The sequence below is a fragment of the Rhinopithecus bieti genome, unplaced genomic scaffold (assembly GCF_001698545.2).
Source record: "Rhinopithecus bieti isolate Rb0 unplaced genomic scaffold, ASM169854v2 scaffold_10417, whole genome shotgun sequence".
Taxonomy (NCBI): domain Eukaryota; kingdom Metazoa; phylum Chordata; class Mammalia; order Primates; family Cercopithecidae; genus Rhinopithecus; species Rhinopithecus bieti.
Genome location: NW_016806385.1, coordinates 13092 through 25809, shown reverse-complemented (window position 1 = coordinate 25809; position 12718 = coordinate 13092). Strand labels below are relative to the sequence as shown.

At 48.5% G+C, this 12718-nt stretch overlaps 1 protein-coding gene across 1 annotated transcript in view; it reads right to left on the bottom strand.

The window, feature by feature from the left end:
- Positions 1–7695: 7695 nt before the first annotated feature.
- ZMYM3 (zinc finger MYM-type containing 3) overlaps positions 7696–12718 on the bottom strand; it is a 14700-nt gene continuing 9677 nt past the window's right edge. Inside the window, 7 exon segments of the mRNA XM_017875876.1 lie at positions 7696–8716; positions 8827–8944; positions 9782–10036; positions 10582–10696; positions 11438–11589; positions 11904–12072; positions 12389–12492. Coding sequence (XP_017731365.1) covers positions 8524–8716; positions 8827–8944; positions 9782–10036; positions 10582–10696; positions 11438–11589; positions 11904–12072; positions 12389–12492 — 1106 coding nt within the window. The 3' untranslated portion in view covers positions 7696–8523.

Below are 12718 nucleotides of genomic sequence, written 5' to 3'. Positions count from 1 at the left end.
AAAAAAAAAAAAAAAATTGTTTACTTCCTACCTGTGTGAGTTTGACCATGTTACTTGGCCACTCTAGGCCTTAGTTTCCTCATCTGTAAAGCATGACTACCTGTGTCACAGGGCTGTAGTGAGTATTAAATGTGTTCATTATATATAAAGCACTTCAAACAAGGCCTGGTCTATAGTAAGTCCTACACAAGGATTTGCTGTTATTATTTCATCTTGCCATCTTCACTGCTTCTCCAGCTATTCACCAACTCTCTCAAACACTGAGTTAAACTCTGTCTCACCTAATTAACATGCTCGCTTTTTTATTTTTATTTTTTTTAAAGACAGGGTCTCACTCTATTGCCCAGGCTGGAGTGCAGTGGTGCCATCATAGCTCACTGCAACCCCAAACTCCTAGCTCCAGTGATCCTCCCTCCTCAGCCTCCCAAAGTGCTGGTATTACAGGCGTGAGCCACTGTGCCTGGCCTAACATGTTTTCTTGACTATCTAACTGTCCGTTGTCATGGGCGTGTGCTTAAGCAAGCACGTCTGTATGTTTGCATGCATACGTATCATTGTGTTGACACATATGACCACATTCACATGTATGTGGGAGGATGGCTGTGAGGGGAGTGCCCTTTTTTTTTTTGAAACAGAGTCTTGCTCTGTCACCCAGGCTGGAGTGCAATGGTGCGATCTTGGCTTACTGCAACCTCCATCTCCCAGTTTCAAGTGATTCTCCTGCCTCAACCTCCCGAGTAGCTGGGATTACAGGCGTGTGCCACCATGCCAGGCTAATTTTTGTATTTTTTTTGTAGAGATGGGGTTTCACCATGTTGGCCAGGCTGGTCTCCAACTCCTGACCTCAGATAATCTGCCTGCCTTGGCCTCCCAAAGTGCTGGGATTACAGGCGTGAGCCACCGTGCTTGGCCAAGTGCCTTAACTCTTAATGTAGTTTTAATGAAAAGGATGTTTCCCAATCATAATATGGTCTGAAACTTTATGACCAGACTTAGAAATGACTTAGGTGGGCCAGGGGCACCATACTATGGAGCACCTAGTATGTGCCAGATTTGGTGCTGAATTAAGCACTGACATGTATACTGGCAAGGTAGCTATTATTATCCCCCTACTTGTAAATGAGGAAATGGAGACTCAGAGAAGTTAAGTAATATGTCCAAAGGTTGCACTGCAGAGCTAGAATTAAAATCTAGTCCCATTCTAATCCAAAACCTGTGCTGTTTCCTCTATTCCAAAGTAACCACTCTGGCTGGGCATGGTGGCTCACACCTGTAATCCCCACACTTTGGGAGGCCGAGGCAGGTGGATTGCTTGAGGGCAGGAGTTCCAGACCAGCCTGGCCAACATGGCAAAACCCCGTCCCTACGAAAAATACAACAATTAGTCAAGCGTGATGGCACATGCCTGTAATTCCAGCTACTCAGGAGGCTGAGACGGAAGAATCGCTTGAACCCGGGAGGCGGAGGTTGCAGTGAGACGAGATGGCGCCACTGCACTCCAGCCTGGGTGACAGAGCGAGACGCCCTCTCAAAAAAAAGCAAACACAAAAACAAACGAAAAAGCCAAAGTAACAACTCTATGCTGCTTTAGGAAGTGTTTCAGGACATGTGGGGTGGGGAGCTCAGTATGCTATTAAAATATCCCTAAGTACTAATGTGCTGGAAAACAACATGTTTGTACAGGACCCCTAAGGTTAAGAGAGAGAAATGGTGAAAGTTGAGGAAGGGGCTGCCCTGCACTCAGGCAAGGAAGGGCAGTTTTGTGGGGAGAGGGCCCTTCCCAGGAGGTCTACCTGGAGCAGGATCCAGAAATTGTCCATCTCTGGGAAGGGAGGCAACTTGGGGAGTACAGGGAAGATGTGGAGAGACAGTTATTCAGAACCCCTTACCCTCATTTGGCCTAAGTCAAGATAAGCTGTTGAAACTGTTGCCCTTTCTCTCCCTCCACCTTAGGGGTCCCAAACACACTTTATTTTCCCGCAGTCTCCCCTAATCCCTTTCTGTTTCTGCCCCAGCTTTCTTCAAAGGACAAAGCCTTTCATTCCTCAGTTAGAGATAATTGTCTTGAAATGCAGATACCTGGGAGAACTCATTCACACTAAAATATAATCAATTAACCAACAAACAAGTTCTGGTAATTCTGCTTCTCAAATCTTTCTCAAATCCCTTTTCTCCTCAGCATCCCCATTGCCACTGCTGCTTTCCTTCAGGCCTTGCCAGAATCTAACTGAAAATGTGGAGGAGAGTGAACTTGGATTAAAACACTTGCTCCATGCCAGGCACTGCGCTACACATTACCTCCTTTAATCCTCACTGTCACTGAGGCAAGCTCCGTATTGTTCCCATCTTACAGACAAGGAAATCAAGGTTCAAGTAGGTTAAGTAACTTGCCTTGGTCACACAGGAAAGAAAGGGCTGAGCCGGGGAACTGGAATTCATATCTGGTGGATGCCAAAGGCAAAGCACTAACCATTTCTTTTTCTTTCTTTCTTTCCTTCCTTCCTTCTTTCCTTCCTTCTTTCCTTCCTTCTCTCCTTCCTTCTCTCTCTCTCTTTCTTTCTTTTTTGAGATGGAGTCTCGCTCTGTCGCTCAGGCTGGAGTGCAGTGGCGCAATCTCGGCTCACTGCAAGCTCTGCCTCCTGGGTTCACGCCATTCTCCTGCCTCAGCCTCCAGAGTAGCTGAGACTATAGGCGCCCGCCACCATGCCCGGCTAATTTTTTGTATTTTTAGTAGAGGCAAGGTTTCACCGTGTTAGCCAGGATGGTCTTGATCTCCTGACCTCGTAATCCACTTGCCTCGCCTCCCAAAGTGCTGGGAATACAGGCGTGAGCCACTACTCCTGGCCTCTTCTTTCTTTCTTTCTCTTTCTTTCTTTCTTTCTTTCTTTCTTTCTTTCTTTCTTTCTTTCTTTCTTTCTTTCTTTCTTTCGTGCTGGGAATACAGGCGTGAGCCACTGCACCTGGCCTCCTTCCTTCCTTCCTTCCTTCCTTCCTTCCTTCCTTCCTTCCTTCCTTTCCTTCATTCTTTCTGAAACGGAGTTTCACACTGTCACCCAGGCTGGAGTCCGATGGCGTGATCTAGGCTCACTGCCACCTCTGCCTCCCAGGCTCAGGCAATTCTCCCGCCTCAGCCTCCCAAGTAGCTGGGATTACAGATGCCCGCCAGCACGCCTGGCTAATTTTTTGTATTTTCAGTAGAGACGGGGTTTCACTACTTTGGCCAGGCTGGTCTCGAACTTCCGATCTCGTGATCTGCCTACCTCGGCCTCCCAAAGTCTTGGGATTACAGGCATGAGCCACCACTCCTGGCCTCTCTTTTTTTCTTTTCTTTTTTTTTTTTTTAGATGGAGTCACATTCTGTCGCCCAGGCTGGAGTGAGTGGCAACCTCCACCTCCCAGGTTCAAGTGATTCTCCTGCCTCAGCCTCCCAAGTAGCTGAGATTACAGGTGCCCGCCACCAGGTCCAGCTAATTTTTGTATTTTTAGTAGAGAAGAGTTTTCATCTTGTTGGCCAGGCTGGTCTCAATTACAGGCATGAGCCACTGCACCCGGCCACCTCTGTAATCTTTCTTGATTTCCTGGGCGAGAGTGAGAAACAATTACATTCTACCTCGGCTATTTTATTGACATGTGAGTCTTTCCCAGGGTCAGGACTAGGGTGAGGCAGTTGAGGCACCTAGAATGCAAATGTAAGGAGGCATTCCCTCTCAGGGTCATAAAATGCCAACCCTGTACGTATGTGACCCCGAGAGCAAGTACCCTTACATTTTGCACCCTAGGTGCCTCAGTTGCCTCACCCAGTCCCAGCCGTGGTCTTCCCTATCAGACTAGGAACTTCTCAAGAGTAGACCCCAGGTTTTTGTTGTTGTTGCTGTTGTTTGGTTTTATTTTTTGAGACAGAGTCTCGCTCTGTCACCTAGGCTGGAGTGCAGTGGTGCGATCTCAACTCACTGTAACCTCTGCCTCCCAGGTTCAATCGATTCCCCTGCCTCAGCCTCCAGAGTAGCTGGGACGACAGGGGCCTGCCACCATGCCCAGCTAATTTCTATATTTTTAGTAGAGGTGGGGTTTCACCATGTTGACCAGGCTGGTCTCGAACTCCTGACCTCAAATGATCCACCCACCTTGGTCTCCCAAAGTGCTGGGATTACAGGCGTGAACCACTGTGCCAGCCAACCCCAGGTTCTTATTCATGTTTGTATTCATAGTGAGTGACAAGAGGCTCTGCACAGAGTAGATATCTAGTTGAACAAATGACATCAGGCCCTTCTCTGTTTCAACGAGGGAAGGAGGTAAGAGGAAGTGGATAGTTTGGCGCCCTGTTGTGAATGGGAGAAGGAGAAGGTCAATTTAAGACTTCATCCTGGCCTGGACTGTAAGGACAGTTTTTCATCAGGTGGTTATATCTTTGGCGTCTGGCAGATTTGGGACTCCTCCTACTTCTCTGGTCTCTCCCTCTCAGTGCCTTTCTCTGGTTAACTGGAGACATTCTCCAAAGTACTGTGTTTGGGTTTTTTGTCCTCTTCTCTCTTCACTCTATTTTCCCAAGTGACCTTGTTTACTCCCAGAGCTTCAGTGAGAAGCTCTGCAGGTGACTTCTAAATTAACACCTCATCTCTCTCCTAAGCCTCAGACTTGAATTTCTAACTGCCTACTACATACAGTAACACGTAGCATCAATATTTGCTCTTTTGTGTCTGTTGTCTCATCTGACCTTCTCAACACTTCTGTGAGAAAGTCAGGGCAGAATATGAACTCATTTTTTAGGTGAGGCTCAAAAAGGTTGTCTTGCCCAAGATTTTATGGCAGACCTATGATTAGAAACTCAATCTGGGTGTTCTCTCTGCTGTGCCATGTTGCATGGTGCACCACAAGGGTGTTTCAATGGAGTCTCGAAACCAATGTGATAAAAATCTCAACTTATTAGCAACCTTCTCCTATCCCTGACAGAACACACACACACACACACACTCTCTCTCACACACACACACACTCTCTCTCACACACACACACACACACACCCCTAAAAAAAAAAAAACAAAAAAAAAACACACACTTGGCTGGGCATGGTGGCTCATGCCTGTAATCCCACCACTTTGGGAGGCCGAGGCGGGCAGATCATGAGATCAAGAGATCAAGACCATCCTGGCCAACATGGTGAAACCCTGTCTCTACTAAAAATACAAAAATTAGCTGGGCATGGTGGTGCGCACCTGTAGTCACAGCTACTCGGGAGGCTGAGGCAGGAGAATCGCTTGAACCTGGGAGGCAGAGGTTGCAGTGAGCTGACATCGCGCCACTGCACTCCAGCCTGGCAACAGAGCAAGACTCTGTCTGAAGAAAGAACAAAAACAAAAACAAAAACAAAAACAAAAAAACTTGTTACACCATCTTTTTTTGTTTGTTTTGTTTTTGGAAATGGAGTCCTCGCTCTGTCCCCGGCTTGGAGTGGGCAGTGGCGCGATCTCGGCTCACTGCAAGTCCGCTTCCGGGTTCACGCCATTTCTCCTGCCCTCAGTCGCCCCGCCAAGTAAGCTGGGATACAGGTGCCTGCCACCACGCCTGGCTAATTTTTTGGTATTTTCAGTAGAACGGGGAGTTCACCATGGGTTAGCCGAGGTTCCCGATCTCTGACCTCGTGATCCGCCCGCCTCGGGCCTCCCAAAGTGCTGGGATTACAGGCATGAGCCACCGCAGCCTGGCCCTGTGCACCATCTTGGTTAAAGCATCTCACTCTCCCAGTCATCAAGGGCTAGAAACCTGGGGTTCACGCTCAATTCTTCCCTTTCCCGTAACCTTTAATAGCCTTTACCTTTTATTATTTTATTGTTATTATTATTTATTATCATTGAGATGGAGTCCTCACTCTGTCACCCCAGGATGGAGTGCAGTGCATGCTCTCCCAGCTCACGTACCAACTCCGCCTCCCAGTTTTTTTCAGCAATTCTGCCCTCAGCCTTCCCAAGTAGCTGGGATTACAGACTCTGCCACCATGCCCAGCTAATTTTTGTATTTTTGGTAGAGATGGAAGTTTCGCCATGTTGGCCAGGCTGGTCTCAAACTCCTGACCTCAAAGTGATTCACCCGGCTCTGCCTCTCAAAGTGCTGGGATTACAGCGTGAAGCCACCCCCCAGAACCTTTAACTTCTAATGGATTCCATTAGATCCTGCAGACTTGACCTTCAAAATGCCTGAAATTTACTTTGGAATCTCTTTTTTTCCCTTCCCTATGCTCACAGTTCCCACTGAGGTCCCACAGAACCTCTTAGCCATACTCCTTCCACCAATCTCCAGGCTTCCAGGCCTATTCCCACTTGCTATTACTTCACATTGTTTGGATTGTATCCCTGAAGAGATAGATCTGAGCCTACCACCCCTTGGTGGAAAATCTCAGCCTGCACATATTCCCACCCCTACATCTGATGGCCTCCCCAACCATTTCCACTTTGTCTTTGAGCCAGGTCTAATTCCCCTCCTTGGTAAAACCCTCACATAGCTCCTCTATAATGTGTTTTGTCCGTTTTTGAGACAGAGTTTCATTCTGTCACCCAGAATGGGTGCAGTGGGGTGAATCATTGCAACCTCGCCTCCCAGGCGTTATGAACAGTCCTCCCCAGCCTTCAGCTTCCTCAATGGCTGCGACTACTGGGTGCGAACACACGCCCAGTTAATTCTCTTATTTTTATTAGAGATGGGGTTTTGCATGTTGCCCAGGCTAGTCTTGGAACTCCTGGAGCTTCAGGGATCACTCCCACCCTTTAGCCTCACCAAAGTACGGGATTACAAGGACGCAAGCCACTGCACCCAGCCCTCCCTGTTAAACATGGAGTATTTATTTCTCTGTCCTCCCATGAGCCTCATTCATTTATTCTGCTGTATTAATGACTAATTGTAGTACTATTTGGTCTCCCCTATAGCCTGGGATCCTGCTGGGGATTGGATCCTGGTCCTAACCATCTTTGTCTTTTTTGAAGCATGTAAATCAGTCTTTAAACATAATAGGTCTCTTAATACACGGCTAAGTGAGTATTTTTTTCCTTAAGTGTTTGGGAACTTTGTTATAAAAAAAAGACCACCATTCCCAGTAGATTCCAAAGTAAGACAGTAAAAGTAGAAACGATTTCTCAACACTGACCTTTTTTTACCTTGGAGAGATCTGATGTTATCCAGTGTTTGCTTCCTCTATATCCATCACCCAGAAAGCAAAAGACCAAAGAACAATTTTAACTCTTTATTTAAACAATCAATTTCAGAGACAGGAAGGTTAAGGTCGTGACAATAGCTTTTCACTACACACAAGGGTGGCATGGCTCACTGAAGGGACAGGCCAGGCGCTCAGAACAATATATACATTTAAACATGGCTAACTGGTGACATTATAAAAACACAATAAAGGAGCCTGGGAAACCAGCAAAGTCAACAGGGAAAAGAACTGGGGTACGCCCCTTTGCCTAGAAGTTAATTGTCTTTAGGACCTCCGAGGCAAAGATGGGGAAGAGAGAAGATGTAGGCAGTGGGGGCAGGCCCTGTGCCCACAGCTCCTCACCTGTCCTTTGACCACAGATCCCATCCCCCTGCATGACTCAAAGCCCCCACAGGCTTGGCCTGGCCTCTTATGATTGGGGAATAATAGAGGGGAACCCAGCCTCAACCCAAGTCAGTAAGGTAGTTTTTGATTGGGAGCTCTGTCCATTGAACTAAAGGGAGGCAGTTACAAGAGGGGGGCCTAAGCATTGTTGACACCATGGCTCATGGCAACCTAAGATGGCAGAGAGACAAACAAGAAACCAATGGGACAGGAGTCCGTGCCAACAGGAGTCTGCTCCCGTACTTAGTCATTCCTGCCTCTGAGGAAAAAAGGCATTTGGTAAGAGATTTTTAAAAACTGCAGCACCAAGGTTGCTGCTTGCCGGGGGGGGGGGGCGTTGAGGGATACGCGGTGGATGAGAGGGTGCCCAACAACCAATTATTTCATAGGAGGGGAAGAGTGTCTAAGCTCTGTGTTTTATGTAAATGGTCCCCTCATCACTTTCATTATTTCATACCTTTCAGATAAGACCTTTTGCGTGGTGCTGGGGAAGAGTAGAGAAGGGAGTGGGCACAGGGCAGAGAAGGCAGCTGGGTTTTTCCCTAGGTCATGCCTGGGAACAAGAGGCTTTACCTATGCGGGATGGGTCAGGAAACCCAAAGCCAACAGGATCACCAGAGCTATTAACACTCCACCCAGAGTCTGGACCCAGAAGGAGGGGTTTACTCTGAAGCATAAAGAAAACGGGCAAGCTGGCTTTTGCCCATCACTGGGAGACCAGCCCCTGAGTACAGAAGACCGGGGCCCCATGGTTGTCAAGTTAATGGAAGAAGATAAAAGCCAGGGTTCCTAGAGAAGGCAGGGAATGGGTGAGCGGAAAGGAGCAGTCAGGGCCCTTCAGAATGAGTAGCATTGGTTCCTGGGCCTGTCACCCTGAGGGACATGACCACAGGACAGACATTGATGTGAAAGATGGATATGGATGCCACACGAGCTCAGTCCAGGTCTTCCTCCCCAGGACGACCCAGTTCCTCATAAATCTCGCGCACAGCCAGGATGCGATTGAGCATGCTCTCCAACATGCTGCGGTCCATGGGGATCACAGAATACCAGAGAGGTGACTCGGCGATGCACGACCTTTCCGGTTGCAGGTAGAACACATCGTTGCGAGTCCGGAGGCTTTCAGGACTGCAACATCGGGGGTGGGGATGGCAGGACAGAAGATCAGTACCAAGGCAAAGTAGATCCCTCGGGTCCCCATGCTAACGCTCTTCCTTCCTGCCAACTCACCAACTCACCATTTTGAGAGATAGAATTCATAGAACTTGACAGGGCAGCGGAGGGGATTCATGCGGTTCTCACGCTGCTCTAAGATAGGGGCTTCATCTTCTCTCTTCCGTTTTCCAGGACCCGTGTCTGTAGGGGAGGGAAATGACTCAGACTCATTAAGAGCACAGGCTTCACGAGCATCATCCAAGAGCACAGTCCAGGGCACAGGGAGAAGGCATCACGACACAAATTACAGTCTCAACAAGATGGAGAGGTGGAAGAAGAGGTCAGTCTCCCTCTCCCACACCAACCCAACATCCTGTCGAGCTGTTGTTATGCAACCCTCCCCAGTTCCCACTGCCAAAGACTCTCTTTAAAATCTCCCCCAAGTTGCTGTCTTGAAGAGGTGATCTCAGAAGTTATTCAAAAAACCTGATAAAACAGACCCTACTGCAAGGGTGGGCTTGCCTTCTGGGATAGAGAAACAGCAATGACCCCAACCCCTCGTGCATTAGTCCAGGTAGAAGCATGGGTCCAGAGAAGGGACCTTGGGAACTGCACTCAGACAGGACAGAAATCCAGGAACAGAAAAAATGGAAACCAAGGTGCAGTTGTTGTTAGGCCCGACAGCAAAGAATCAGAGAAAGCCTGTCATTCATTCAGTCTACCCTCCCCCACAGTCAAACACACCCAAAGGTTTCCTACCTGTCCACCACCCAGAAAAAGCAGGCAAGCAAGTAAACCGTCTTAAATGAGGAAAGGGGGGGAAAGAGGTCACAGGGTGATCTTGTATTTATGCAACAGCCACTGCCCATCAAGTAGGAGGACTGGCCGTTTCTACCCTTTCTGCACACAGCAACGGAAGGAGAGGGAAGCTAGGGGCCAAGGAGAGGGCCGACCTGGCAGGTATGGTGGGTTATGGCAGGGAATGGAAGGGGAAGGCAGAGAAGGGGCAAAAGCACAGGGGAGGGGGCAGCCTCGTACCTCGCCCTTTCCTCTGGCGGACTGGGGCATAGTAGCGGATGCTCACCACCTTGGTGGTGCCCCGAGGGGTGGTACACTTGCGGGACTGCCGCACCACATTGGTGAAGGAGAGTTGCATGTGTTCCTCAGCTGTCTGCAGCCCAAAAAACTTAGTGTTGAAGAACATGAGGGTGTTGAGGAGGACAAAGGGCGAGTAGACCCCCAGTTGCTTACACTCCCAGAGGTGCTCCTCCTCCACTCGAGAGAACACCGTATCTACAATGGTCAAGGGGGAGAGGCCAGTCAGGAGGGAGTGGCTACCCAAACCCAACCACTTCCCATCCCATGTGCCCTGCTCATTTCCCACACAATTCTCATTTGGTGAGTAACCTTCATATATAAAACACTGTCACTTTGCTACACTTGCTACACCACACAGTGGGACAGGGCTTTAAAAAATACATACTTTCCACTCCTGCATTTGGAACGTCTCTCACCACCCTCAAGTTGTAGACAGGTAAATGTAAACCTTGAGGAGTCCCACGATTTCTTGCTTTCTTTCTTTACTTACCACCCAAACCCAGGCCATCTTTTTCTGGTCCTAGAGATAGCTCTTCAGACCTAAGTCTTGATCCCCTCCTCATGTTCAAGAACAGGTGCTCCTATGCTCCTTTAACTCTAAACCCTGAGGCATCCAGCTACACGCTCCTGCCCTCGGGCCCTTTGTGAAGAGTGGCAGACCAAATAGCACAGGACTCTTGGGATGGTGGATTGGAAGAATGGAAAAGGGGTGTAGGGGTTGCTACGTCCCTGTCCCTTACTGTTGGGGAGGAGTGTGGGCTGCCAGGTACTCAGAGACTTATTGAGTTCTTGAACGAAAGTCAGGTAGTAAAGGTCCGTGAAAATGTTCACCATCCGGTTATTTTCCAGCAAGTACTGGGGAAAGAAAAGCAGACACACATAAGGCTAGACTGTAGGTCCTCGAAGAAAGATAATGATGCTGAAGCCCCCAGGTATGGTGTCGTTGATCATTAGGAGACGATGGGAAACAGTTGCTTGATTAGGTGGCCTCGAGTGCTTTCCCCCAGGTATACCTACAGCTCTGCGCTACTCAGGCTTTGCTGGAAGAGGAGGAGGCTTGGAGGAGATGTTCTTTAGAAGCCCACACCTCCTTGTCAGGTAATACGCGGTTGACTTCTCCCAGGGGGAACTAAACATTACGCCAGCACTCAAGGATCCCAGCTCCACCCATCCCTCCCCTCCTAGAATGGGCTTAAATATTACAAAGGGGACGTGGATAGTAATGAAGACTGCTCCTTGGCCAACAGTCCTGGAATGCAGTTTTGATTTTAGAAAAGTATTGGTATCTCATGTTCTATTTGGAATAGGAGATTAAAGGCAAGCTGCCTGCTTGAGGCAGGGGACAAGATGAGGAACAGGGAGTGCAACAGAATAATTGCTTTTTTTTCATTAAATATTTTTTGGGTAGAGATGCGGTATCACTTTGTTGCCCAGGCTGGTCTCAAACTCCTGGCTTGAAGCGATCCTCCTGCCTCAGCCTCCCAAAGTGTTGGGATTACAGGCGTTAGCCACCGTGCCCAACCCAGAATCATTTCTGGTTAGACCCTGCCTGCTGTGTTAAGAGTGACAGGAAGCAAGGTGGTGCATGTGAGGTACCTGCTGGATGCCAAGACACAAATAGTAGATACTGTCAGGTTCGTATCGTTCACCATTGGGCCGAGTGATTTCTCTCACAAACTGGGCCAGACCGTAGTTGAGCTCAGCAGCTGAGCAGGCGAGAATATCCTCTTTGATACGCATGGGTTTGGCTGCAGTGATATGTTGTGCAGGGACAGGATTAAGAAAATACATGGAGAATTTCACTTAGCTCCACCACCATTAACCTCTTCATCCCTTAGTCATGCCTAACATGAACAATTACAGAAAGAGCCCCTAACCTTGAACCTAGACAGCATTTCCTTTAATCTACAACTCCTCCCCATCTTCACAGGGCATCCTTAAGTCATCACACCCTTATCACTCCTAGACATCTCCAGCTGAATCACAGGCCCAGCCCCTTCTTCCCTTTCCCCTCCTCCTCCCTGTCTTTGCCCTCCCCTACCCCCCAACCCCAAGTACTTACGGCCAAAGCGCAGCTCATCACCCTTGCTGGTTTCTCCATTGGCGTATTTTGACTGCACCCAGCACTTCCAAGCATTGACACCATATGAATAGTTGAGCCCGGTACAACTAGGCTGACTGCTCATGGAGTCCCGGGAGCAGCTTTCGGAAAGCACCAGCCGCTTTTGACCCTGGAGAAGAGAAAGCAGGGGCATGGCAGAGGTAAGGCCAGAGGCAAGGTGAAAGCTAGTCAGCACCATATTTACTGCTGGCTGGGGCAGGGGCTGATGTAAGTACACAGCAAGCTTCCACAGCACAGAGCCCCAGGAATAGCTTTGATGACCTTGTGAAATGGGGGAAGAGTAAAGTTTGGCTTTATCTCAGTACTTCTAGTGTTGGAGAAAGGAGGTTAGGGAAGGTCAAACTATGGTTGCTGGCTTGGCTCTCACATCCTCTCCCCTTTGGGCCTCCATTCTTCTTTTGTACATATGGTAGCCCCAGCCCTACCTTCCTCATGGTTCGGGGAAGGTCTTGTTCAGTAGACACATCCTCAGGCCCTACCAGGCCACAATCAAAGAGGAAGTCTACACTGGGATTAATGTCCAGAGGATCTAATAAAAAGGAAAGAAAGAAGAAATCAATTTCTTAAGATCTCAACCCTGCAGCCCTCCTGCCCCACCCCTGCTACTTGCCCACTTGACACTAGATGAGCCAAAGGAACCAGTAAAGCTATACCAAAAAGCATGCTCAGAGTCACAGAAACGCAAAACACAGCAATGTGAACTACTGAACTGTAAACATGTTGAACATAGTGAAAAAATTTTTTTTTTTTTTTTT